The 24,743-nt window shown below is 41.5% G+C and overlaps 1 protein-coding gene across 3 annotated transcripts in view; it reads left to right on the forward strand.

Moving 5' to 3' along the window:
- The window catches only part of abr (ABR activator of RhoGEF and GTPase), a 128,723-nt gene that overhangs the window by 69,892 nt on the left and 34,088 nt on the right, over nt 1–24,743 (forward strand). For all 3 annotated transcript variants that reach the window (XM_071460687.1, XM_071460688.1, XM_071460689.1), the window contains 10 exons: nt 4,384–4,436; nt 5,438–5,578; nt 6,564–6,685; nt 8,931–9,099; nt 11,488–11,607; nt 11,912–11,987; nt 12,145–12,249; nt 15,339–15,413; nt 20,927–21,024; nt 21,135–21,266. In XM_071460687.1, the coding sequence (XP_071316788.1) occupies nt 4,384–4,436; nt 5,438–5,578; nt 6,564–6,685; nt 8,931–9,099; nt 11,488–11,607; nt 11,912–11,987; nt 12,145–12,249; nt 15,339–15,413; nt 20,927–21,024; nt 21,135–21,266 (1,091 nt within the window). The remainder of the gene's footprint in view (nt 1–4,383; nt 4,437–5,437; nt 5,579–6,563; nt 6,686–8,930; nt 9,100–11,487; nt 11,608–11,911; nt 11,988–12,144; nt 12,250–15,338; nt 15,414–20,926; nt 21,025–21,134; nt 21,267–24,743) is intronic.

Raw genomic sequence — 24,743 nt, forward strand, 5'->3', positions numbered from 1 at the left:
TCTCTTTCTCTCTCTCTCTGTCCGTCTCTCTGCCTGAGAAAGGAGGCAGTGAGCGGGAGAACAGAGAGAGGAGAGGAGAAGAGGGATATGGAGGTGCTTCTGGTCCTCAGACTGTGTTGTAACTGCACATACGGTAACGACTGCATGATAAAAGCCGCTGACGTTTGCTTGGGCCACTTGATTGTTGTTGGTTTAATGCGTTTGCTGTGAAGTTCGGACAATTATTAATAAGCTGTCAGATATTGATTTGGGGTCCTGGCATATATAACTGATATTTGGAGCTTTATCCACTGGTGCTGTCTGCTTGCTGCTGATTTCTGAGCTTAAATAGAATTGCCTGTTTGCCTTTACATTGTACATTGTGCTGTCCATAACCCACGTAATCGCAGTGATAAAATTAGTTTCTTTTGAAGCGTCAGAGCTTATGTGTGGTTACTGAGTGATGATCCTCTGGAATATGTTGCTCACCAGGACTCACAGACTCCAGCAGTTTGTATCTTTTATTGTGCAGAATATACAGCAGGACAGCATCTTCTGTCTGTGTGCGTTTGTTCAAAAACAAACCACGTTCAGTCTCCACAGGGGCTGCTAGCCCCAGGCTGCTCCTCATAGAGAATACTTATCACCTGAGGATCGGAGCAAGTCTGATCAGTGTGTGATTGTATTAGGGAGCTTGTACATGCCGGCACTCTGCTGGCATCTTACTCAACTAAACCAGAGGGTAGCCCTAGTGCTGCATGGGACAGAAGGAAATTGTGGGCTGTCCAAATTGTGCAATGATAAGCAAACATGATGAGCAAATGGTGCGGCTTTGTCAGGCTGAGAGAGCCTGTGTGAGCGTTCAAGTGTGTGTCAATTTTCAGCAGCATGTACCTGTGAAGTGTCTGTTAATTTATGCATCGTAAATGAGGAAGACAACACATCGTGGTTTTTTTTTTTTGAGCTCATTCTTCTCCCATTCTTTACTCCTGAGACTACACCATATCATCCCAGAAGGCTATATGATTTGTTTGCTTCACCATGGTAGTTAAGTAGCATGAAGTTAGTTTCATAATCCCTCAACTACCAGCACCCAGGGCAGTTTCTTTGATTACTGTTTGCATTGCAGTGCCTTAATTACCTGACGAGGCAGTCGAGGGATTTCTCTACCTCAGCTCTGAAACTACCTCTTCCTCTTTCTATTTGCCCCATATTTCTTTTATCATGCTTTCTACTTTTCTTTAAACCTGCCTTTCTTCCCTGTGCTCATCCCTCCATCCTTCTTGCCTTCCACCGGATTTAACTGGATCACAGCCAAATGAGCTGATGTGTGCTTGTGTATTTTTTTTTATTTAAATAAATCAATTTGTCAGGGTTGTTTACATATAATAAAGCCTGCCTGTTTCATCTGCCTGACACCTTGTAATGAACGGATTCAAATAGCAACACAAGTACTAAATCAAACAAGCATCTGACATCCTGTTTTACATGTAAATTGGGACTTGCTCCACACCGCAGCCATTTGCTCTCTTTTCCTTAATCCTTATATGCCCTGTCCCTATCTGTCACTCTGCCTTCTTTATTATCCGTCTCCTATCGGTCTCGGTCTGCCCTCCTCGTCCTCCTTCACGGCTCCTGCCTGGCATCGGGAGCTGACTGCCTTGCCAGATAGTGAGCATGGAAAGCTGGCAGTCCCTGTGTCCTAGCTGTAGACGCGAAGCAGTCTGTGTGTTGTGCTCGTTCAAAGACTTTGCCCACATGGGCTATCCCCTCATTAGCAAAGATGAACTATCTGTCCGTCAGCCAAGACATTGAGGCGACCTTGAGAACTGGACCAATCAAAGGCACCTCGCTGTGACTGGTTATCGACTTCCAATAATCCTCCTCTGTCTTCTCAGTCTCCCTTCTTCTGACTTTGACTGAACTTTGCTCCCTGTTGTTGATATTGTCTTTGTTTGTAAAATGTCATAAATAACGTGTAGCTGGAAAATCACCATCCATTCATCCTGCATTGGTACAGCACACACATTTTCATGCACATTAATCAGGATATGATGTTTCCCTGGAACATTAAGTATTCCGATTATTCATATCTCTGCATAGATAATTATAATGCGATGTATAAAAGAAAAATGGGGAGAGAAAAAGAAAAAAGTGAAGTTTCTGATGCCTGAGCTGAAAACAGTGAAGAATGAATTGTGTTAGCTTATTCAGGTGTAAAAAGATGTTTGTAATCCAATGATAAGGTGGATTGCCATGAAATTTTGTACAGACATTCACCGCCCTCAGAGGATGAAGACTATGAATGTTCATGAATGAATTTTAGCTGCTAGCATGGCTAAAAAAAGTATTTCAGACATACATCACAATATAAGGCATAAATAATCAATACAGCTGATGTACTGCCTTCTGCGAACTGCTAACATACTCACAGCTGAAGTACTTAGATATACTTTGCTGACATCTTATACTTGTTTTGTACCCAAAGTCGCCTAAACTTTGCTAAAGTACCTGTACCTGAGGTGAATACAAAGATGCACACACATAATGAGATGGTGTGCACTGCCCCTGCAGGTCCTGTAGTAAATCCTCCAGGAGGTAGCGGTATTAGTTCACTGAGCCAGGACCATTGATGGAGGCCGCATTATTAATGACCAGAGGGTGGAGAAACTTCAAAGTGCATGAGCAAGGCCTTCTCCAAGATTCTCTTTGGTCTCACAGTCGCTGAGCATGTATGTATATGTATGTATGAGCATATGAGGGTTCGTATAGAGTGTGTATGGTTTGATATGACAAGCTCTATTAGTGCATCTGAACATGCTCCGTGTAGGTTTTGCTCTTGCTCTTTTATTTCTTAGACTTGCTGGAGAAGAAAGGAGAATTAACACTTAAAAGTTAGGGAACAGAGGGAGAGAAGAAGAGAGAGATAATACAACACTACTGACTCACAACTGAGGGGAGCAGCGTTTAATGGTTTAAACAGACAAGTGTAACATTCAAGGGGAAGTGTGGTTGTGTTTCCACCTCACTGTGTCTGGGACGACCTGTGCTGCATACAGAAGGCACATCACTTGTCTCTGTTTCAGCTGGCAAGCCTCTCCGCCCTTCTGTTTGAAACTCAGTTGCTTTAAGGCTGCAATTTTAACTATAATAAATGGAGATTGGCTTGATCACCGCGTGGAACATCGTCAGCTGGTTTCTAAATCTGTATGTCCTTGTGAGTCAGGTTTGGGTTTATCACATACTCTTACTTTATTTCTTTTTGAGTATATGTGCAGGGTGACATTATTATAGTTGTTTTTTTGTTTTTGTTTTTTTTACAGTGCTTTGCGACAATAGTAGCATTATTATTTTGAGACCTTGAGGCGTTTTTGGCATTTCATTACACAACTGCTGCTTTCAACGAAGGAAATCCTGAATAAAAGTCCTCTCCTTCAACCCCCCATCTTGTCTTTACCTCTGTATGTGTTCGCTTCTTATTTGTTTCTCCCTGGGGGTTCTGTCGTCCTGCCTGACGTCTCTCTTCCCTCTGTCATTTTTTTTTCCTACTTTCCTCCCATCTTTCCCTCTGTCCTATCTGTGGGAGTTTCTCACCTAGAGCTGCCATGTATGTCAGACCTGCTGCTGTTCACACTACCTCAGCAGCAAAGGCGTCTCAGGGGAAGTGTGGTGGTGCAGATTTAAACTGTGACTTAGAGACAGGAATTGTTGGTGTGTGGCCATGTGTCTGTCTTATTGCACTTTTTATAAATACATGCATAAATTTGTGCTGTGTATGTTGGTATTGACGTATGACTCCCTTAAAGTGTAGTGTCCAGGCAGGCTGTAGTTTACCTAGTAGCAGCCTAAAGATGCAGTGAAAGCAAACTGTTTAGGAACCAATAGGAGGCTGAAGCATCAACCCTGGAGATGGAGATGGGACTGCATGTTAAGCAGCCTGCCTACAGACCTGTGTGTGTGTGTGTGTGTGTGTGTGTGTGTGTGTGTGTGTGTGTGTGTGTCTGTCTCCATCCCTTCACTGTGCAGCAACAAACTGCTGCATTCTCCCACCTCCAGTCTAAAGAACATTACACAAACAGTCAGATTTTTTAAAATAACAGTAACGTGATCCTCTGTTGATCCCCACATGGAAACTTGCACACTTGCACAGGGAGGTCAAAGGTCGGGGTCAGCTATATGTCTTGCTAAAGAACAGTTCAGCAGTGTAGATACATGCCAACCTAAGAATCATCATCAGTCTGACTATCAGTGCTGTGTTTAACTCAGTGCGAGCTGAGTGGGAGTTTTTGTCCTTGTCTGAGCAGTGAAGCTGTGACCTCCTCTGTGTGAATGTGTGTGTCTGTGTGTGTATTGACGTGTGTGTGGGCAATGCTGACTCAGAGCCCTCCTCTTCTCTCCCCGCAGCTCTCCTTTACAAGCCGATTGACCGTGTCACCAGAAGCACCCTGGTCCTTCATGTGAGTACACAACTTGCTCTTACGCAGCTTTAAAGGATCAGTTCACCCAAATAACCAAAAACCATCTCAGTGAGAAAATATGGATTCTTTTGGTAGTTTGGTGAACCAACTCTTTAAATGCCTCTAACACACACACAGTCTAATGAGAATAAACAGACTGCACAAAATAGATATAGCCATTTTGAAAGACACTGCATTGTTCTCATCCACTCTTGAGTGTAAAATTTAAACTCTCATGCATCTCCAATCTTGGTTAGCACTTCCGCACAGCAACCAAGTGCTGAAAATTCAAAGCCTGCTTTTTGTTATTTCTTGCAGTGTCTTCCAGTTTAAATAAGCCTACCTCTTTGCATGACTAATAATAACGTGGAAACTGCCAATCAAGCGAGCAGGGATGCCTAGGTTAGGTTACAGCAGTGAATTGCATGAATAAAGCTGTCAGAACAACAACTTGTTCAGTGCATCCAAGGCTAGTGTGTGTGCTTCTACAAAGGTCATGTTCCTGTCACTCATGTAAACTAAGAGGCGCCAAAAAATAAATAAAAAATGGTGATGTTCAATTTGAAAGGAAGACAGAAGCTCAAGCCTCTCTAGTCGGCTGTCCTATTCATCACCCTGCTTCACTGACGAAAGCAGCTTCTACAAAAGCAAGGAAATGAGATTCTCAGAGATTACTGCAGTGCTCAAGGAAGCTGTGTACGTAGAGTGCAGTTATGTTTTGATTACGAACATGAAATGAAATCAGAATTTCTGCTTATTTTTTGGAGTGCCTGCAATTAGGAATGTAAGAATGTCTTTCTGATGAGATGCAATATAAGGTCAAAATTACCTTAATGCACAATCAAAAGCACAATTTACTAGTTGTTAAAGGCCTTTTTACATCATTGCACCAACAATTATTTATGTGCTTTTACAGGGCAATAAAGTTTATGTATCGTAACACAGACCATAACTGTGTGTCTATTCTGTATAACCTCACATTTTTTGTGCACATGTTTCAGGACTTGCTGAAACATACTCCCAAGGACCACCCGGACTTCCCCCTCCTGCAAGACGCCCTGCGGATATCTCAGAACTTCCTCTCCTCCATCAACGAGGAGATTGACCCTCGCAGGACTGCTGTCACTACGCCCAAGGGAGAGGTGTGTGGGATTATTTGTGTGTGATTACAGTGATCAGTGTTGAATCACATCTTCTCCAAGTATGAATGAGGTTATGGCTCATAAATGACCTTTTCATTGCCCAGGATACTTATTGAGGGCCCACACACTGTAATGACTATAAGAGCAGTAATTTGTATTGTTGTCCTTTCCCAGTACTCTCCAGTTTTTCCTTTTAAGCTGACACAGTAAAAACCACAGCCTAATGAATGCATAATTCACTTTGAAGTCAGGGGCTGTGTCGCTGGGTGCAAGCAGAGTTTGACCCTGAATGGAGGAAAAAAACTCCAACAAGGAAAAGGCAGCCAGTGTTAATACTCTGTGTCCTCCTTTTGACCAAGGTCTGTTCAAATCAGTCCGACTGTCATTTCTTTCTTTACTGCTCCAGAAATACAACATATTGTCTTGTGTTTCAAGTAACTTTTACGATTCTGCATAAAACCCTTTCAGAATTAAGAGAAAACAAATCATGCAAGTTAAATATGTGTAAATATGAGTTAAAGCACAAGGTTTTGCTTGTTGAAATCATTCCTCCTCTTCATACCGCCGCCTCTTTGGGTCCAGTTATCTACTCACATGGCTTCATTTCACTGCTACGCGGACAACACCCAACTATACCTGTCGTACCCACCGGATGACCCCACAGTCTCCGTGTAGATCTCTGCTTGTCTCTTAGACAACATGCCCAGATGGATGAAAGAATGCCACCTACAACGAAACCTCTCTTAGTAATCAATCCCTCTGTCACAATCTCCCGGTCGTGCTGCTTTGCACTATACAACATAAGAAAAATCAGACCTTGCTTGCCTCATAATGAACCCAGCTCTTGATTTAAAAATGCATTGATCTCCCTGAAAAAAGGCAGTTTCTCTCACTCTTTTTTTTTCAATTGTTGCCACTTTTTCAAGTTTATCAGCATTGTGTTTGTTGGTGCCACAGCAAGACTTGACATCAGATGTTCTCTTAGGCTCGTCAGCTGGTGAAGGATGGCTTCCTGGTGGAGGTGTCGGAAAGCTCCAGGAAGCTACGGCACGTCTTCCTCTTCACTGATCTTCTGCTCTGTGCCAAGATGAAGAAGACGTCTGTGGGGTGAGTCCACTGTACTGTTTCCTCTCCATCCAGAGTATCAAAACAATGTATTTACCACAGAGGCAACGAACACATCCCTTTAAATATCCACTCTTTTAGGATTATCCTCTCCATCTTTTTATCCGTATGTCGTTCATTTTCCATATCGACCCCTGACAGTGAAACAGAAAAAAATGACACTGGCACAAAAGATCTAGTCTCTCTTTCTGTTCCTGCCTGTGCTCTCTGAAGCCTCTGTAACAAAGTTAAAGAAAAGCAGTCATTCTGCCTCTGGTATTTTATAGAGTGGAAGAGAGTCGCAGATATTCATGGTGAAAAGGGGGAGGGTGACTGTGTTCTTCAGAAAGATGTGTAAGTACAGGCAGAGGGTGTGTCTCAGGAAACGGTCTCTTTGAAATAGAGAGGAAGTACAAAGAGATGACACAAAAAGAGGGTGACTGTGTTTTTGTGTTTGTGTGTGATGTCACTTTTAAAAGCTTGACACATATCCATAGATTAGCTGTCACATTTAAAGGATTGCGTGTCGCTGGACTGCACAGCACCGGCTGTTGGCCTCATTGGATCTTATTTTGGTTGACATTCAACATTTGTGTGTGTCATTTGCAGCTGCCCCTGACTTGGCGCAGCACATAGTGTTGCCTGTAGTGTTATCTCAGCGAGCCGCTTACCGGCTACACACACACACACACACACATACATACACAGACACACAGTTAAAGCAAACCAAACATCCAGAACCTCTATCACCCTGAGTTAAATCATTGAGGATCCCATAATGGCCCCATTGAATACCATGATTATCTCTGTTCTGTCATTTTGGGATTTGCCAGATGTTCATCATCCTCAATATTTTCTGATTATCTTAACATATATTCCACCCTTGCTATTGGTGCTAAAGGGCTATAAGATTGGATATGATGATGAGTTCCTTTTCAGCTCATTCAAGGCTCCAACTTAGCTTCAGCCTTTTGTTTGTGTATCTGCTGTTCCTAAAAGTGTGTGACTGGAATGTAAATAAATGGGTTGTCTGTAAAACAAAGAGATTTCAAAAGAGGCCAGAGAGCTGTAAGACACAAAGGGTTTGATAATCAGATGCCCATAACCAGCAGAGGGAGACGTGGAAGGAGCCTTTGAGGAGAGTCAAAGGAATGCACCTGTCTATTAGTCTCACCCTTGATAAAAGACAATGTAGTTTAATTAAAACATGTTTTCCCACACAGCAGAAGACAAGACAGTTCACTTACAGTTAAATCCAGAGTACTTTTGTTGTGTCATTTTGCATCTATGTTCCGCTAATTGGTTGGAAAATGTTCCCTTTTCTGTCTAAAACCATGTATGAACATCAGAAATGTGCAATAATCTATTTTAAATTGTTGATAGTAAAAGTAGCAATACCACAATATAAAAATACTCACTTATAAGTACAAGTAAATGTACTTAAGTAAAAGTAAAAGTATAAAACTAAAAGTATCAAAAGTACTCAATCAGCGGAAAGGGCCCTGTCAGTGTTTCAGCATTATATATCATGTCACTGGATTATTATTTCAGATGCGTTAATGTGTAAGCAGCATAATATATATATATATATATATATATATATATATATATATATATATATATATATATATATATATATATATAAATAAAACAATTCATCATATTTTATTGACTGTTGCCATGTTTTGTTTGTAAAATCCCAACCTGCAAAGTAACTAGCTGCAGCTCAAAATTGTACTCAAGTACTGTACTTGAGTAAATGTACTTAGTTACATGAGATCACTGGTGGTAGTAAGACGTGCTTCCTGTATGGATCCATCTCATTTGAAGCTCCTCAGAGTGGCGGTATGATAAGGGTATAACATTGTTAATGAGATGACTCTGTAGCACGCAGGAACACAAATGAAAGCCTCATTAGTGACAATGAAAATCAATCAGTCCTGGTGGAAGTAGCGCTCCGCTGAGCGTGCACCAGTTTGATTTCATTGAGTTATAGCTCCGTGATTACATGAACAGGCTGAAAATGAATTATTAATTAAACATGTTTCACATCAAATTAGATCTGAGGTCAAACAAGCTCACTTTTGAATAGAAAAGAAATACATGTATGAGTTTGACCCTCAATAGAGCAATTAGTGTAAATTTTAAGGTTGTCTGGGTGTTGTGTGTAAAATTTATTGTATAATTCTTTCACTAATTTAGTTACTTCCTTTATCCTTCCATCCTTCTCCTTTTTCCCCATCTGCAGTCGTCACCAGCAATATGAGTGCAAGTGGTACATCCCTCTGGCGGACTTGACTTTCCAGACCCTGGAGGACTGCGACTCTTGCCCCAGCATCCAAGTCCTGCCTGAGCATGAGCTTGAGGAGATGAAAATCAAGATCTCGGTCTTAAAGAGTGAGATACAGAAAGAGAAGGTAATCTTTTGATTCCTAAATCTTACTACTGGCATGTAGAGTAAAATCCTATGTATTTCCATGGCTTAAAGTGGTTTACTCAGAAAGTGTGGGTTTAACACTGTGACAGGACTGAAACCACTTTTAATCTGTATTAATGCAGAAAAAGAGCCAGTGTAGGACTTAGGGGCCATTCAGGAGGACTCACTGGTCTTGGTAGAGAATATATGGTTAGAAAAATTATGCCAAAAAAAGTATCAGATTGTGGTTAAGGACTGATTGTCGTACAGACTTTCATGGAAAACTCCCCCACGTCAGTGATTCCTTACTGGAACCACTGCACCTTCCTTTTAACTCAGCTGTTGACGTCCACACCTTTGTTTGTCTTGACAGAGTCAAAGTAAGCTCTAATGAGCCCTGCAGGGGAGCACATAAAAACATAAAAACACAGACAAAACTCAATCCAGACATGTTTAATATAGATTCTCAGGTTGGGGAAAAACATGAAACCTTACCTTTGATTAAATAAGAGTAACAAAATGTTTCCCTCCTTATCTCAAATAGTTAAAGTCACTGTGATTTGCACCAGTGGTCAAAGTGCTGATGCTTACTCCTAAAAATGTTTCCCATCACGTCAGCCTCTCTCATCTGTTTCTGTCAGTGCTGAAACACTTGGTTGTTGACATGGGTTGGAAAAAAAAATACCCAAAAAAGCAATGTTTTAAGTCTCCAGCAGTTACAAATATATACCACAGTTCACCCCCGCACCTCTGGCTGAGACACACCGTACCCTTCAGGAGAAGAGAGTTCCTGTTATTCCCCTCTGGCAGCGTTAAGCTCGCCCACTCGAAGCACAGTGAGTGACCATGGCTGGTATTTAGAGTCAGAGGCGGCCAGAGCAGTGAGAGATTCAGCTGATTGTATCCAGGCTCTGACTCATGGCTTCCTGGTGAGGGCTGGGAGGATGTGTGTATTTGTTTTCTTTCAATACTCGCACAGAACTAAGATCCTTGAATTATATATAGAGCCTTGCTGCACACCACACGGTTTCAGGGCCTTATCCTCAGTCTTTCCTGGAAAATAAGCTGATTAGATGCTGATAAGAACTTGACAACAGCAGTAATGATTGATGATTTAGTTGTAATTTTAGCTGAAAGTCATTGAGTTCAAATTTTGATTGGTCATTGTAAAATAACGAGCTAAGTTTTATCTCAGAATATACTTACTATATGTTTAATATTTGTAATGTCTGTCTTAATAAAAACTGTTTCTGTTGGAGAACAGCTTCAAGTTTGATTTCTTTTAACTGAAGCTTTTGTCGAACAGAAAGCACAAATATGGATCCACAAACATTTAATTCACGGTGCAGTCACACCTCAGTCTCCTTTTGATGTTGAGATTATTAAGAGTGGAGAGAAAGTAACATGCACACAGATATCAATTAAAATAAAACCAAGAGTTGCACAAAAGCAATTGTGTTGTTAAGTATTCTAATGTAAAGGCTATGAATTCTAATAATAACTCTAAATTCACATTTCTATGATATTTTGCTGTAAGAAAAGCTTTCATGAATTATAATACAAATGTTATTAAAAGGCTGAAATTACCTGCACATATTATAATTTCATAATTTAATATTCATTGTTAACTAGAGTTACCAGAGACCAAAGTGAAGTTTTTTTTTTTTGTCTTTTTTTTTTTTTACCAATGGTCAAATAACTGTCATTTAATCTGCAATGATATGTAAAAGAGTAAAATGGGTGGAAAAATGCATATTTTATGTTGATGGGACAACATTGGTGCAATATGAAACCATTCTAAAAGATTTTGTCACTTATTAATCTTTGTTTTACTTCTGTCGGTGAGATAACCATGCTCTAACTTTTGAACTACAGTTTCTATTGGGGGATGTAAATAGAAAATGTAACGTTGCCATGGAGTCAGTGAGTTAGCTGTGGCCACAACTTAACCGCTGTTCTTTTTTTTAAAAACTTTCATTTGTTTAAATTGTGGGAAATAATCACCATTAAAATTATGCTAAATTTGCTATCAGCAGTTCCTCTTTCTGTTTGGAAAGTACCCGTGGATAGACAGACAAGTATCAGTGGTTTACTTTGACACTGAAGAAAACTTGATGATGATGATTTTATAGCAGATCTATGAATGTGTATTTGGGTTAATGATGACAATGTAAGTCACATTGAATCTGTGAAATCTGAAATGATCATGTTTTAACTGATCCACCACATGCAGCATCTGCCTCACGTCTCTTGCTCTGTGCCTCCCTTTCAACTCTCCCTCACAGTTTGAAAACTGCTTCTCTCCATCACTCTTGTGATTGATTTAATATTATTTTCAGCACTTAATAATATTTTATGTGTCTGTTTTCTTGTCTCTGTGCATGTGTAGAAAGCACCGAAGGGTCAGAGCCGCGTGGAGCGTCTGAGGAAGAAGATGAATGAACAGGAGTCGTGGCTGCTCACGCACTCCCCCACCATCCCCTTCCGCATCCACAACAAACATGGAAAGGTAAATGTCCGTCCCATTCTGTCGCAGTGTTCATGCAGCTGAAGCACTCAAGTCTTACCACTAGAGGGGGGCATGTCCCTTTCAAAAGACTCCATTGTGATAGAAGTAACATGTATATTAGATTTGGCTTCCCAAAATGAAAGTCTCATGACAGTGTGAGATAATTTCACACCACAGATCTTCTAGTGGTTTTTAGATACATTTACACTTTGTAACTTCTGTACTTTCTTTTCTTCTTTTAGTGCAGAGGAGACATCATGTCCTTGATATGTTTGTTAACAGTGTTTTTTTCCTGTGTATCTAGAGCTACCTGTTTCTCCTCTCCTCTGACTACGAGAGGTCAGAGTGGAGGGAAAGCATCCAGAAACTCCAGAAGAAAGGTAACACCAGCCTCTGATAGAATTGTCCCACTGACTGTTTCTGTCTTGAGCAAACATTGTGTACTTCACCATGAAGTGGTTTAAAACCACTTTTTATCCACTGCACCACAGGAGTGAAAGTGTGTCCATGGCTGTGTGGTTGCTGTGTGTTTTTCAGATCTCCAGGCATGTGTATTAAGTTCTGTCGAGCTCCAGGTCCTGACCAGCTCCTGTTTCAAACTGCGGACCGTCCACAACATTCCTGTCACCAGTAACAAAGACGGTAAGACACACAATATATTTTTCACTCTCTTATGTTTGGATCTGTCTATTTGTCTCACTTTCTCCTTTTTTTTTTCCCTGAATCATAAACGCACACAGTCTCCCTTTGCTCCGTCCTCTCCTCTCTGCTTTGAGTTTAAATTCACACACAAGCATCTATTACATTGTCAGCACAAAAAAAAGCCACATAATGAGAGAGGGGGGCCGTGCAGGAATGAATCTAGGTTACAATATGTTTCTCATCTAGCTCGTAGCAGTCAATGCCAGGCAGTGTGTTGGTGGTGGCCTGCGCTGGGCTCTCGGCTCCTATATGTTTGTTTTTGCTCCAAATCTCCACATTGGCTCTCAGAGGCTGGTGGTGACATTAAAGCCATCTGGTCGACCCACTCTGATCTCCTCGAATGGCACAAGGGTCTCTGCTTTCACATGCCCACACAATACACACTCAAGACCACAGAGAGGTGTCAAGACAGTATATTATACAGAAAAAAGATCCATGTTTTCTTCATGTACAGTGGTATCTCTATGAAGATGATGTATTATTTTGACATCTGATACCTTTAAAGTGGTGATCATAGGGATTCCTGGTTTTTATTTTAACTTTCTGGTGAACTCTGGGGGAAACATGAGGAAACTGCTGCAGTGTTTTCACACTGAACTTCCTAGAAGTCAGTTCAGTCTAGTTGAACAGTGAAGCCAGTATCATGATTTATTTTTGAAGTCAGAGGGAGAGATTTTTTTTCTTTTTTTCAATTGTTAAAAGAAAAAGAAATTAGACTATAAACAAAATATCTACATGATATCTAAGAACATTCATGCCCCAGAGTGCAAACTTGTCTATGAGAGGAACCCAGGAGGCCTCTCCTCTTAGCAGCACATCGCCCATGTCTCCTCTTCTCCTAAAGATTTCAACCTTCTTAGCCCATTAATCTTCTTCTCAGACCAAATAAATATAAAAAACAATGTCAGAGGATTTGCCTTTACTTAATTATTCTATTTTTGAGGTCACATTTTTCCAATGAAGATGACAGGTGATCGTACAGATGATAAAAATAGATGTCCCTCTTTTTGGTATAAACATGAAGGAGATAGAAGAGATAGATTTTCACTTGTTGGGATCAAATGCATTTTTAAGCTCTAATCCAAATAACTAATTTGCCAGTGACTGAAATGTTTATTTTCTGCTCAGATCATTTTGAATGTTTAATTTAGTAAACAACAACAGATTTGTTTTTATCCAACTAAGACCTGATCTGAATTTCCTTGACATTTTTTTTTACAGAAAAATCTATGTGATTCAGTTTATATCCTCTCACCATAAATCACCATGTCCATCACTCAGAAATGTATGAGCTCCCTCTTAAAGTAGTGTGGTTTATAATGTTGTATTGCTTTGGCAGACTCCAGGAGGTTTTTACATCCAAGTTAACGTGATTGAACTTTCACCTCTCTACTCTGTAACAGGTTTGTGGATATTTTCCTTAGTTTTTTAGTTCCAGGGAGGTGATATCCCTGTGTGTTAACACAGAGCTCAGAGTCCCACGTCTTGTCTTAGACTTTTTACACACTCCTCATTATAAATCAAACATAAACATGTACGCATACACACACACACCTCAGTGACATGAGGAACAGGGAGCACAATAAGGGTTGAAATGGAGACCAGCTGGCAAAGGAATGTTTCTCATAACGAAGAGGATGGATGATAAGCAGAAACCCTGGAATATTCACAGTTTCATATGAATCCTTTCGTTGAATCTTTATGAATCGTCACAGATGAGTCAATGGTTTCCTCTGAGTTTCCTCAGTTTATTGTTCAAGTTAGATTAAAATTGAAAGAACAGATTTCAGTTTCGCTCTAAAAACAGCACATAGGCCACCTTGACGCTGAGCCTTTGAACCGTCCCCCAGTGAAACTCCCCTATCGCTTACGTACAACACACACACACACACACACAGGGTTTACCCCAGGCACTGCGACCCCTCCTCTCGGCCTCCGACAGTGGAGCTCTAAACAGTCCTGGAGCCCTCCATCGTAGTTTATTTACCTGGAAACAGTTGGGCTTCACAGGCCTTAAGCAAAGCAAGAGTGTTTCCCCCTCATGTGTCCGTCGGCAGGACAGGGGGGTACATCAGGCCACCCAAAAACCATCCACCCACGAACCTCCTCTCTGCAGCCAGCTCAGTTGTTATGGCAGAGGCCTGTGCTTGTTGATGGGAGGTCTGATACTGATCTGACGAAAAGGTTGTAATAACAGTTGATTTTCACTCACATCCTCAAATAAGACCTTTTCTCCAGCCGTGTTTCATGTGCCCTGTATTCAAGTCTATTTGCTGACCTCACTTGAATTTTAACACATCTTTTCTTAAGCTTAAAGCAGTAACTGGGTGTTGGAGGGTGAGAGCAGTTATTGTAGTGGAGGTTGACAATGATAAGTTTACCCACAGTTTGGACCACCCAAACACAGAGGAGTGAAACGCACACATACTTCCCACTGAGCAATTTTATGTTGATTAGCCTTTTTAAAGACTTCCAAATGGTTCTTGACCTTGACCTTGATTAGACCACAGGGTTTGAAAGTGAAAGTTAAGGCAGCGTCTCGACAATCGGCCTCATGCAAGAACATTTTTGTAATCTTATTCGAAATCAGTTTGTTTTTTCTGAAGCTTTTTCTTGTTCTTGTCCTACAGTAAACTGCTCAGTTCAGCCATGTGAATCCCACCTGTTCTTTTGTGAATACATTTTCTAAGTAAATCATTAGAAAATTAGTGATTGCAAATTCTCTTAGGTCACTGGTTCATGCAACTTAAAAACAAATCTGTTTATTTTAGCAGTTCAGGGGTCCGATGTCTTAAAGGAGTGATTGACATTTCTTCCTGCTTCTGTCTGTGAATCTCTGAACTGCACAATGTTGATGTGGAGATTCAGACAGGATACAGCAGGGTCTAATATGTCATAAGTTTCCATGCTTGTTTCTCTCTGCACTGTTTTATGTACACAAACTCCACTTCTGAATGACTGATAAATACAGCACGTCACCATATTTACACCAGTAATTCCACTAACTGCTCTGTGGGCTTGTTTTCCAGATGAGGAGACTCCTGGCCTGTACGGCTTTCTGCATGTGATCGTCCACTCTGCCAAAGGCTTCAAGGAGTCCGCCAGTAAGTCGGCCAGAAACAGCATTTTGTGCACACACCCTGGCTCAGCATCCCATCACACATAGCTGCTCTGCATATACATGTCTGCCAGCAAAACACATGATCCAGTCAATCACTGCAGCCTGCACATACAGTTTCCATCGTGCCTCGGCCAATAGAGCGATGGCCAGATGGATGGATGGATGGAGGAATAGAGCAAGATGGAGGATAGGAGAGGGGGAGAAAGAGGCAGTCTCAGAGAAGTCGTTGGAGCCACAGTGGGATTCCTGTGGTTGTTTTCTTCTGCAAACATCACAAATGATACAAAAACACTCGGGCCACAAAAAAAGGACAGAGAAAGAACATCACAGCAGCCTCTGAAACAACTGCTGTCCATAATGTCTCTAATAATACCCATCCTACACACAGGTTCTTCTGTATAACAATGTGTGTGTTCATTATCAGCCGAGTGTGATGTTGGCAGGACCGCGCAGAGGCTGTTTCAGGCATGTCAATAGTGGACAGCTGGTTCTCCGGTACACTTTGTGCCCTGTTACACAAGCACCAGTTCAAATATCAAATGTCTGGAAAAGATACAGCGAGGGAGAAATATGATTTCCACAGTTACCATGACAGCCTTCTAAAATTTCCTGGGTAATGGATTGGAAAGCTCTCTCCTCTGAAAGCCTGTTTGATCCTCGATGGAGCGCAGAGAGCTGAGGGGTTTAAAAATGAAGAAAGTGCATGTTTTTGTGTGTGTGTGTAGAGGGAAGTTGGGTAGTTTCACTGATACAGTTTGATGCCAGTTTATCCAGTACAGAGCCAAGGTGGGGCATGCAAGTGACGTATCAGAGGGAGCGTGGGCTAGATGACGTGTAGCTGTTGTTAGTGATCACAGTTGTGGTAGTAGTGGTGGTGATGATGATGATGGCGATTGCAGAATCAAATGAACACAATGCATTAATCAGGGTTGTAGTGCAGAGTGAAACCATGGGAAAGACAAAGATAAAAAACAAACATTTTTCAGTCAGTTTCTTTATTCAGGAGTCGGGTATTGATGTGGGAGCATATTCACTGAATGTCTGTACCCAATTTACCATTATTGTTGTTAATCGCCAATTAAACATCTAATGTAGGTGAGATGAAGTGGTTCAGGTGTGACAGCCGTCGCCACGGTGTGATCAGACACAGAGGAGACAGAACTTCCTCTACCAGTTCAGGAGTGGCTCAGTTTGTGTGTTTTTTCTCAGTCTACACACACACACACACACACACACACACACACACACACACACACAGGTAATCCAGAGGAATGAACTGCTTATTTAAACTGGTAACTCAGCCCACCTCTAGTCTCCCATGTTTTTCACCTCGCAGGTTTTCTCCACTTGTTTTCTGCAGCACTGACCAGGTCATATACACGTGCACATCACGAGATCACACAAGCCCACTCTCACCTCAGCCGTCTCTTAGATATCTGATGTTTAGTGTGAAAAGTTTACTGACACTATAATATTATTGGCCTTGATGCACATGTCAGATCCTCAGTGTCCTACAAATTTTATTTGTAAGTGCTCTGAAGGTTAAAGGTATGTCACGTCTTAATATCCCCTTAAAGCTTCTGAAACTAGACCAGCACTCATTTTTCTCACATGCAGATGTTTAGAAAACAGCTCAGAGATCATAGAGATGATGAGAGACATTGTGTTCAAATCTGAAATCACACTTTTTATGTAGTTGTGTTGTGATGTTGTTGTGTCATTCAGCCTCTGTGTGTTAGAGGTTCGATGTGGTTTCACTTGCAGCGTCGACGTCCCCTTCACTGTCTCTGCTCAAGACATTTCTCATTGTGCTGATTTCCCCTGCAAGCCACCCGTTCTGTACAAGGATGCTGAAGCAATTTGCTGCAGTTTTGCATAATTGCGTGTATGTGTGCGTGCGTGTGCGTGCTTTCTGTTGTTGCATATGGTAATTATTATCATATCAAAATGGAAATGTGTAATGACTAGAAATAGCCGTCTTTATTCAGTGGTTCAGATTGTTCAGCAGATATATAATTATCAACAATAGACTCTTTTTTGTTCCTTCTTTGATTGAAAAATCACATAAGCATGTACGAGAGGATCTTATTGGAGCTGTGTTATTTATGTCCCAACGATTTCCCCCCAGTGGGAAAGGGCTTTAAATTCAGCCCAGGGCATAAGTAGTCAAACTGGGTCATAGAGGAAGAAGCCTGGAGAGGAGCATCTCTCCAGAACTCTGTTAAAAACATCAGTGGAAAACATGACCTAGTAGAGAGGTGCGAAACTTGCCACTTTATTTGTGGTCTATATATCTATATCTCTATATCTATCTATCTATCTATCTATCTATCTATCTATCTATCTATCTATCTATCTATCTATCTATCTATCTATCTATCTATCTATCTATCTATCTATCTATCTATCTATCTATCTATCTATCTATCTATCTATATGTGTGTGTGTGTGTGTGTGAGTGACTCACCCTCTGTATGTATTCAACAACTGCTGCAACTCGATGCTGTAAAAGTGCAGTTGCTACATATGAACAGTGAGTACAGATCCAAACTGAACTGTGACAGTTGTTCAGACTGGGAGAAATCACACAGGCATGTTAAGTGAGACCAGCTGCAGTCGTCTGTGTCAGTGACATGAGCGCGTCCAACAACACCTAAAGACATTTAGACTCAATCATATTTGCTGTATATAAAACTAATAATGCAGTCACAGTGCAGTTACTAGAGGACAAAAGAAAGTTATGTAATAGCTTTTCTCTTGTAACTCAAACCAACTGTGCTTTTTATTCTTGATTGAGAACAAGTGTTTTTTTTCCCACTCACCACTGTTCCTATAAGAATGAAAAATAAAACACTACTGGAAGTGTTTTCTCCTTTCCCTGGATTCTATGAATCCAACAATTCAGTGATGCCTTTTCAATCCTTATTTTGTTCCCTTAGGGGAATATTTTTATTTCCTCATAAGGCCTTAAAGCAAAACACAAACACACACACACACACAACACACACACACACACACATATACACACACACACAGGGACTTGTGGCTGTAGACACTGATTAGTTTAACTAATTATCACTTGTCTCTTAATTCTGTGAACCCCCAGTTTGACCCGGCATTCAACACAGCCCCGAGCAAAGATTAGCCTCCTGTATAAGACATACACACACATTACAAGGCCTGCAGTCCTCAGCTAACTGAGATGGAAAAGGATGGTATCCATTAACCCATGGATTTAGGGGTCAGAGACCCCATGCTGACCAATTTATCCCCCTCATACTCTGAGCCTGATGGTGACCTGCCAGGAAAATGAAAACCCATGGAGTTCAGCCTCTTTTAGTCTGTCCTACTTACCGAAGCCCTCCTGGATCCACTGCGAGGACACAAAAAGACCTCTCTAAATATGCTCTCTGGCCTTGTTTGAGTTTTAGGTCTGGGCACATAAACCCATTTCATGGAGAGGAAATCAACTTCCAGAGAAATCTAGAAGCTGCCCAGGACTGTGAATACACACTCTTCTACTCATGGCGAGATGAAATTAAAAGAGGTTTAAACTTAACTAAACTAAACTAAACAATAGTGTTTAAAACAAATACCCTCTCTACTTTTTTAAAGAAATTAACACAACCCACAGCTGAATTGCAACTGTGTGCTTCAGAATAAACCAGTTGGATCAGTTTTCCTCTCACTCTGACAGGTAGTTTGTGTATTTTTTAGGATGTCAGATGTCAAACCAGAGGTGCCTACAATGAGCTGCCATGCTTCCGTATGTAGCGGAAGCATACTATAACTGCTTCATTTAATAAATATCCCCCAGATGGTCACACTGAATTCCCCTGCACTGAACTTCCCTCATACCACCGCTGCTAATCTCTTCCTCATTGGGAGTAATTATGCCAGAGCCGTTCAGGATGCTGAGAAAACAAACAAAGAAGGAATGAAACCAGATGGAATGAGATTCCATTATACTGTACAGTCCTGTTAGTGATAGTTGCTCCGGTCAGTCATTTCTCACCCAGGTTGTATGGTTGGTATCTTTCCATAACGTTAACCAGGCTCAGGTCAGGCTGTCTTCTCCGAGTGTGTTTTTATATGTGTATGAGATTGAACCAACTCCCCTGGTTCCCTCACCCAATCACTGTGACTCTCCTGGTGGAAGGTCGAGCCATGCATCCATCCATCATGCTGTCAGATGGAGGTGCACCCGAGGGACCAGGCCCAGGCTGCAGGACGTACTATAGACACTTTACAGACAGCCAGTAGCGTGGTCTGCAGGAACAGCTACAGCAGCATTTAAAGAAACACATTAACAGACTTAATTGCTCCGTGTATAAGCTGATCCCGGGGGAGGGACGGCGTTGGTATGAGGATGTAAAGAGTGGAGGGGGGCACAGACAGGAGATGGATGTCAGCTCACAAACGACAACCTATTGACATTTTAAGGAGGTATTTCACTTTGATGGAGCATAACCTTTTTCTGTCTACGACCACACATTTATTACAAATCTGACATCAGAATTAGTCACTTAGTCACTCACAGTCTGTGTGAAAACTGTTTAAAAAACACGTCCAGGTGTGGATGGTGCTTTTAAATAAGGAATCTGTTTAGCTTCGTGTCTTATTTCAGTTATGTTGACTGCAGCTGAACTTTGATGGAGATATGCAAATGTATAAAAAGTGACCTCAGTGAAATATTGCATTTAATACTGTAAGTATTGATCCAGTTTCTTCAGATGCTGCAGTACCTTCATCCAATGAGATGCGCCCTTCTCTGGATCGTGGATTTATAAGAGCTGAAATGACTGATTGATTAATCAATTAGTCAATAGACAGAAAATTTTGATAATTGATTAATTGTGAAGTAAAGGAAGTAAAAAGTAACTGAGATTCACTGGTTTCAGCTAAGATGTGAATATTTTCTGGTTAAACAGAATATGTTTGGTTCATGGGTTAGTTGGACATTTCTTGGTATTTGTTGACTTTTTATAGACAAATGATCAATTGATTAACTGAGAAAATAATCAGTAGATTATTAAATAATGAAAATAACTGTTAATTGCAGCCCTGTGTGTGTATTATATTGTAAAACATGACTTCAGTGTAGAGAGCCCCACTGATAAATAATATTGGCCGGTAATTAGACTGACCTTTAATGAAAAGACATTATCTCCAGTTAGTGATGTTATTACCCACTAAAAGTCTGTTTCAATGGCTCCGTTAAACCATTAAACTATGAGCTATTTCATGGCTGTACTTCCACAACAAGGTGATAAAGATGTGATCAACAGAGACTTGTAATTTGACTCCCTGGTGATTATAGTGTCTCATAAAGCCACACAGATGTGTTGTGGAACAGTGACAAAGCAGCCAATAAACCTGGATGCTAATTCAATGATTTCCAGTCGTCTTTAGCCTTCGGTTTTCACTCTGCAGCTCATTAAGGTTATTTTATGACCATATCTGATGGATGTGTCTACCTCCTGTGTTTCCTTTCAGATCTATACTGCACCCTTGAAGTGGACTCATTTGGATACTTTGTCAGCAAGGCCAAGACCCGAGTCTTCAGGGACACCACAGAGCCACAGTGGAACGAAGTCAGTCACCAAAACAAAAACAAACAAAACCCCTTTTTCTGTACATCGCTGCGTTTTTGTGGCTCTGCTAAAGCAAACATTTTCTTCTCCTTTTCTGTGTCCTTTAACAGGAGTTTGAAATTGAGCTGGAGGGCTCCCAGCACCTGCGCATCCTGTGCTACGAGAAGTGTTACGACAAAAGCATGCTTAACAAGGACGACAACGAGATTGTGGACAAGATCATGGGCAAAGGGCAAGTCCAGGTAGGAGGACAGCTGCTGACAGGCCTCGGCAAAAATGAACCATACACAAAGAGAGACGTCTTTGTCCTCTTGGGGAGATTTCCCGACATGTGACTCATTTTAATTTGCTGTCTAGCCTCTGCACACAGTAGATTGGTTTTGTTATGGTGGCCTCTAATGACGTTGGTTGGATTAATAGTCTGAAACGGTTTATTAAAAGGGGGTTTCCCCTGTTTGTTGTGAGAAATGTCCCTATAAAAATCCCTCTCAGAGCCTTGTTAACTAGAAGCTGCCTACACAGTGGAATCTGTGGTTTCAATGCTGCATTGCTGTACAGAGCAGCCTACAGAGGAGTCATATTTCCAATTTTCCAGAACTCCTTAGGTTTGGTCAAGTGAAGCTTGACTCCTGTCATTTTCCTGCAATTCAGTCAAATTGCTGCTGCCGCACTAAACATTTCCTCTCCTGCTGCCCTGTAATCAATTGAGCTTCACTTTATGCATTCGAGTCCGCTCTGAGGGTTTTAGTTGTTCTCATCGTCAATTAAAGTCCTTGTGTTTCTCTCAAGTGACGTTTGTGTCGGTGCCAGAGGCGAGCTTGTAGCAGGTTATTTTTTAACCTACTTCTAAGACTTTTTAGCTGAAATAAATCAGATAAAACGTTTCACAATGTGTTTGTTGCTTGCTGCACATAGCTGGTAAAAGCAGCATCAGTGACAAGTTGCAGTGGGAATACAAATCTCCTAACAGAGAGAGAAAGTGGGGCAAACATGAATCACTCACATACCGTTGCATTTTAAAGGACAGGATGCATCTTAGAAATCTTGTGATCTGGAGTGGATATGTTGTTCCTCCTCAGACCTAAGTTCCTCTTGTGTGTCTTTCACACAGTCTTTGAATGGGAAAAAAAAACACCCTCAACATGTCTGTTGTAGCATTTCCTGTTTGTCACCACCACTTTCCACGCTTTTCTTATTCAGTTTGGTGATTTGTGTCCTTGAATGTTTCCCTCTGAGGAGCACATGGGAATGCATCTTAATGTGGCAGTGGTTTGTCTCTTGTCAGGAGCTTGGATGTTTGCCTTTTATTTATGCAGGTGGTGCTCAGTTGGCCCAGAGAACAGATTTTATAACTAGTTTTACCTCTGATTTTTCAGATGAATAATTTAATTAAATTCCCTTTTTGTTAACGCAGAAGGTTCAGTAGTTAATCAGTGGTTCAACACTGTATCTTATATGACAGTGAAACCCACCCTCTGGTATGACTGCCAGTCAAAGAGACAAATGCTGCTGTGGCTGCTGCTGCGGCTGCTGCTGCTGGGAACATCCATTCCCAGCCAACAACAGCCAAAAAAACAAATAAATACGCCACATGTTCGCTGGCTCGCCGTGAGAGGGGGGAAAATAGAGAGGGGGTTTGAAATGGAGAGGGAGAGAGAGAGAGAGAGAGAGAGAGAGAGAGAGAGAATGGCATGTTCTGTCCCAAACTCTGAGAGGGTGGGAATGTTGTGTGAGTGTGCGTTATATACAGGGATGTCGGGATTAAGAAGTGGATGATTTTGATAGTGAAACTTTCTCTCACCACAGAAGTTAAAGGCTCACTCCTGTGATCGTAGAGTTGGTTTATTGTCACTAAGACATGATGAAATCCTGAGTGAGACTTCATCACATTAACAGATATCTCATGTCATGTGGTCATGGCTGCCTGGCTGTCAGAGGGGCATCAGTCTACTCTACCCTCCAGAATACATATGTACAGAGACTTTCACTTGGACTCAAGCTGTTTGCTTTGCTGAGTTTAGAAGGAGCCCTCAGTGTTTTGCTTTCCCCTCTGGAGACCCTCTCATTTATTTAACAAGCTTGTGGAATACTGACTGACCATACATGGGCATATTGAGCCTAGAGGTTTCTTTTTTTTGCCCACTGCTGTTACTTCACTTTGTGACTGATGAGAAAGATGATCGCCTCTGTCATCGGAAGATGTTGTGATTCAGACCAGAGATTCTACTGTGACAGTGACAGAGGATTTTTGATACATTCTTTTCTGTAAATGGTTCACGTTTGTGGGCAGGAGGTATATTGTTAGTGATGTCCACCAGTGTGCACGTGCATGCACACCCACAAATACAGCGAAGGAAAAGCATGAGGGAAGGGCAACAGTAACACTCATGTTAGCTTGACTGAGTTGCTTGTCCACGGGGGAAATACAGCCATTTATTTCTAGCACTTCACCCCGCTCACACCCCCTGAGCAGATAACCTCTGATCTCTGAGGTCACTTTGCTAATCCTCCGATAAAGGACAGCATTGTCGGGGTTACACTCCCCCTGTCCCTCAAACTGGCAACACAAATGGATTCTTAAGTGTCTCTAAGCAGGCGTTTTGGAAAATTGATCAGTATCAGCTGAGGCTGCCTTTAGTGTTAAATTCTTTGGCATGTTGTCACTGATATTTTTGTCCTTCACCCACTCATTGTCCTCTGGCTAAACAAACCTTTGTTCAGATGTTGTGACCCCAATTACTGTCAGAGGCTCAGAGATTATTTTTGCTTTCAGTCCTCATAACTAAGTTTTAAAAGCTCCAGTTAGATGTTGTTCAATCACAAACTCTTCAGGATCAGACCGTCATAATGCCGCAGAGATTTTTCACTGCCAACAAGATTGTGTTCAGTCCTGTTACAAAGAGACAGTCCAGACGTCTTGAACTGGTTACTAGAGGAGAGTGCAAACAATCTCCAGCCTCATGCATTGTGCAAGTTTCCCCAAGTGACCCTTATGTGTTGGCCATAGCTTGCGATACTTGTCTTCAGAGGAGTGATTATGTAACTGTTTAGATTAACAGCCCCAGTGCTTTGTGTAGCAGAAACGCATCATATCACCCAACGTCAGCAATGCTTTCATGTGGTAACCCAGCCCTCATGCACCCCATCCCAGCCTCCCCTGGGCTCACCTCTCAGAGCTTTTATTTCTTGTCCTATCAGGGGAAGAGTCTTTTATACACCCACCAGCAGTTGAGTCCGTCTCTGTCGGCTGTTGCACTGTGGAGGACTGGTTTAAAAGAGGAAGTGGGATCCCTTTGTGGATAACATTAATCTCAAAGCTCTACACTGACAGGTTTTCAAAGTGTAACGTGACAGCAGCAGGTGCATGTTGGTGTTTTAAAAGCAGATGGAAGTTAGTCATTGTATTTTGTCCTGTGTATTAATACAGTCAACAGTTGGAGCAGCAGCAGCTGTGGCGCACGGCTCATGGAGCCATAAAGGTACTTTCAAACCCTTTGTGCTGCAATGAGCCTTATCAAAGAGTCACACCTCAGTCAGATCTGAACACACAGACATGATACACATGTACCATTTACATCCACATGTTCCCAACAGGACTCGCCTGACTTCACATTTTTCTTCACAGTTTTCTTGTGTACCAAACTGACCCAGTGACAGCTGTCTGTACACTCACTGGTACTTTGCAAACAGGGACTGCTAAAAGATAATTGAGCTTTGTT

The sequence above is a fragment of the Trachinotus anak genome, unplaced genomic scaffold (genome assembly GCF_046630095.1).
Source record: "Trachinotus anak isolate AG129_WGS33_773 ecotype Australia unplaced genomic scaffold, CSIRO_AGI_Tana_v1 ptg000024l, whole genome shotgun sequence".
Lineage (NCBI taxonomy): Eukaryota > Metazoa > Chordata > Actinopteri > Carangiformes > Carangidae > Trachinotus > Trachinotus anak.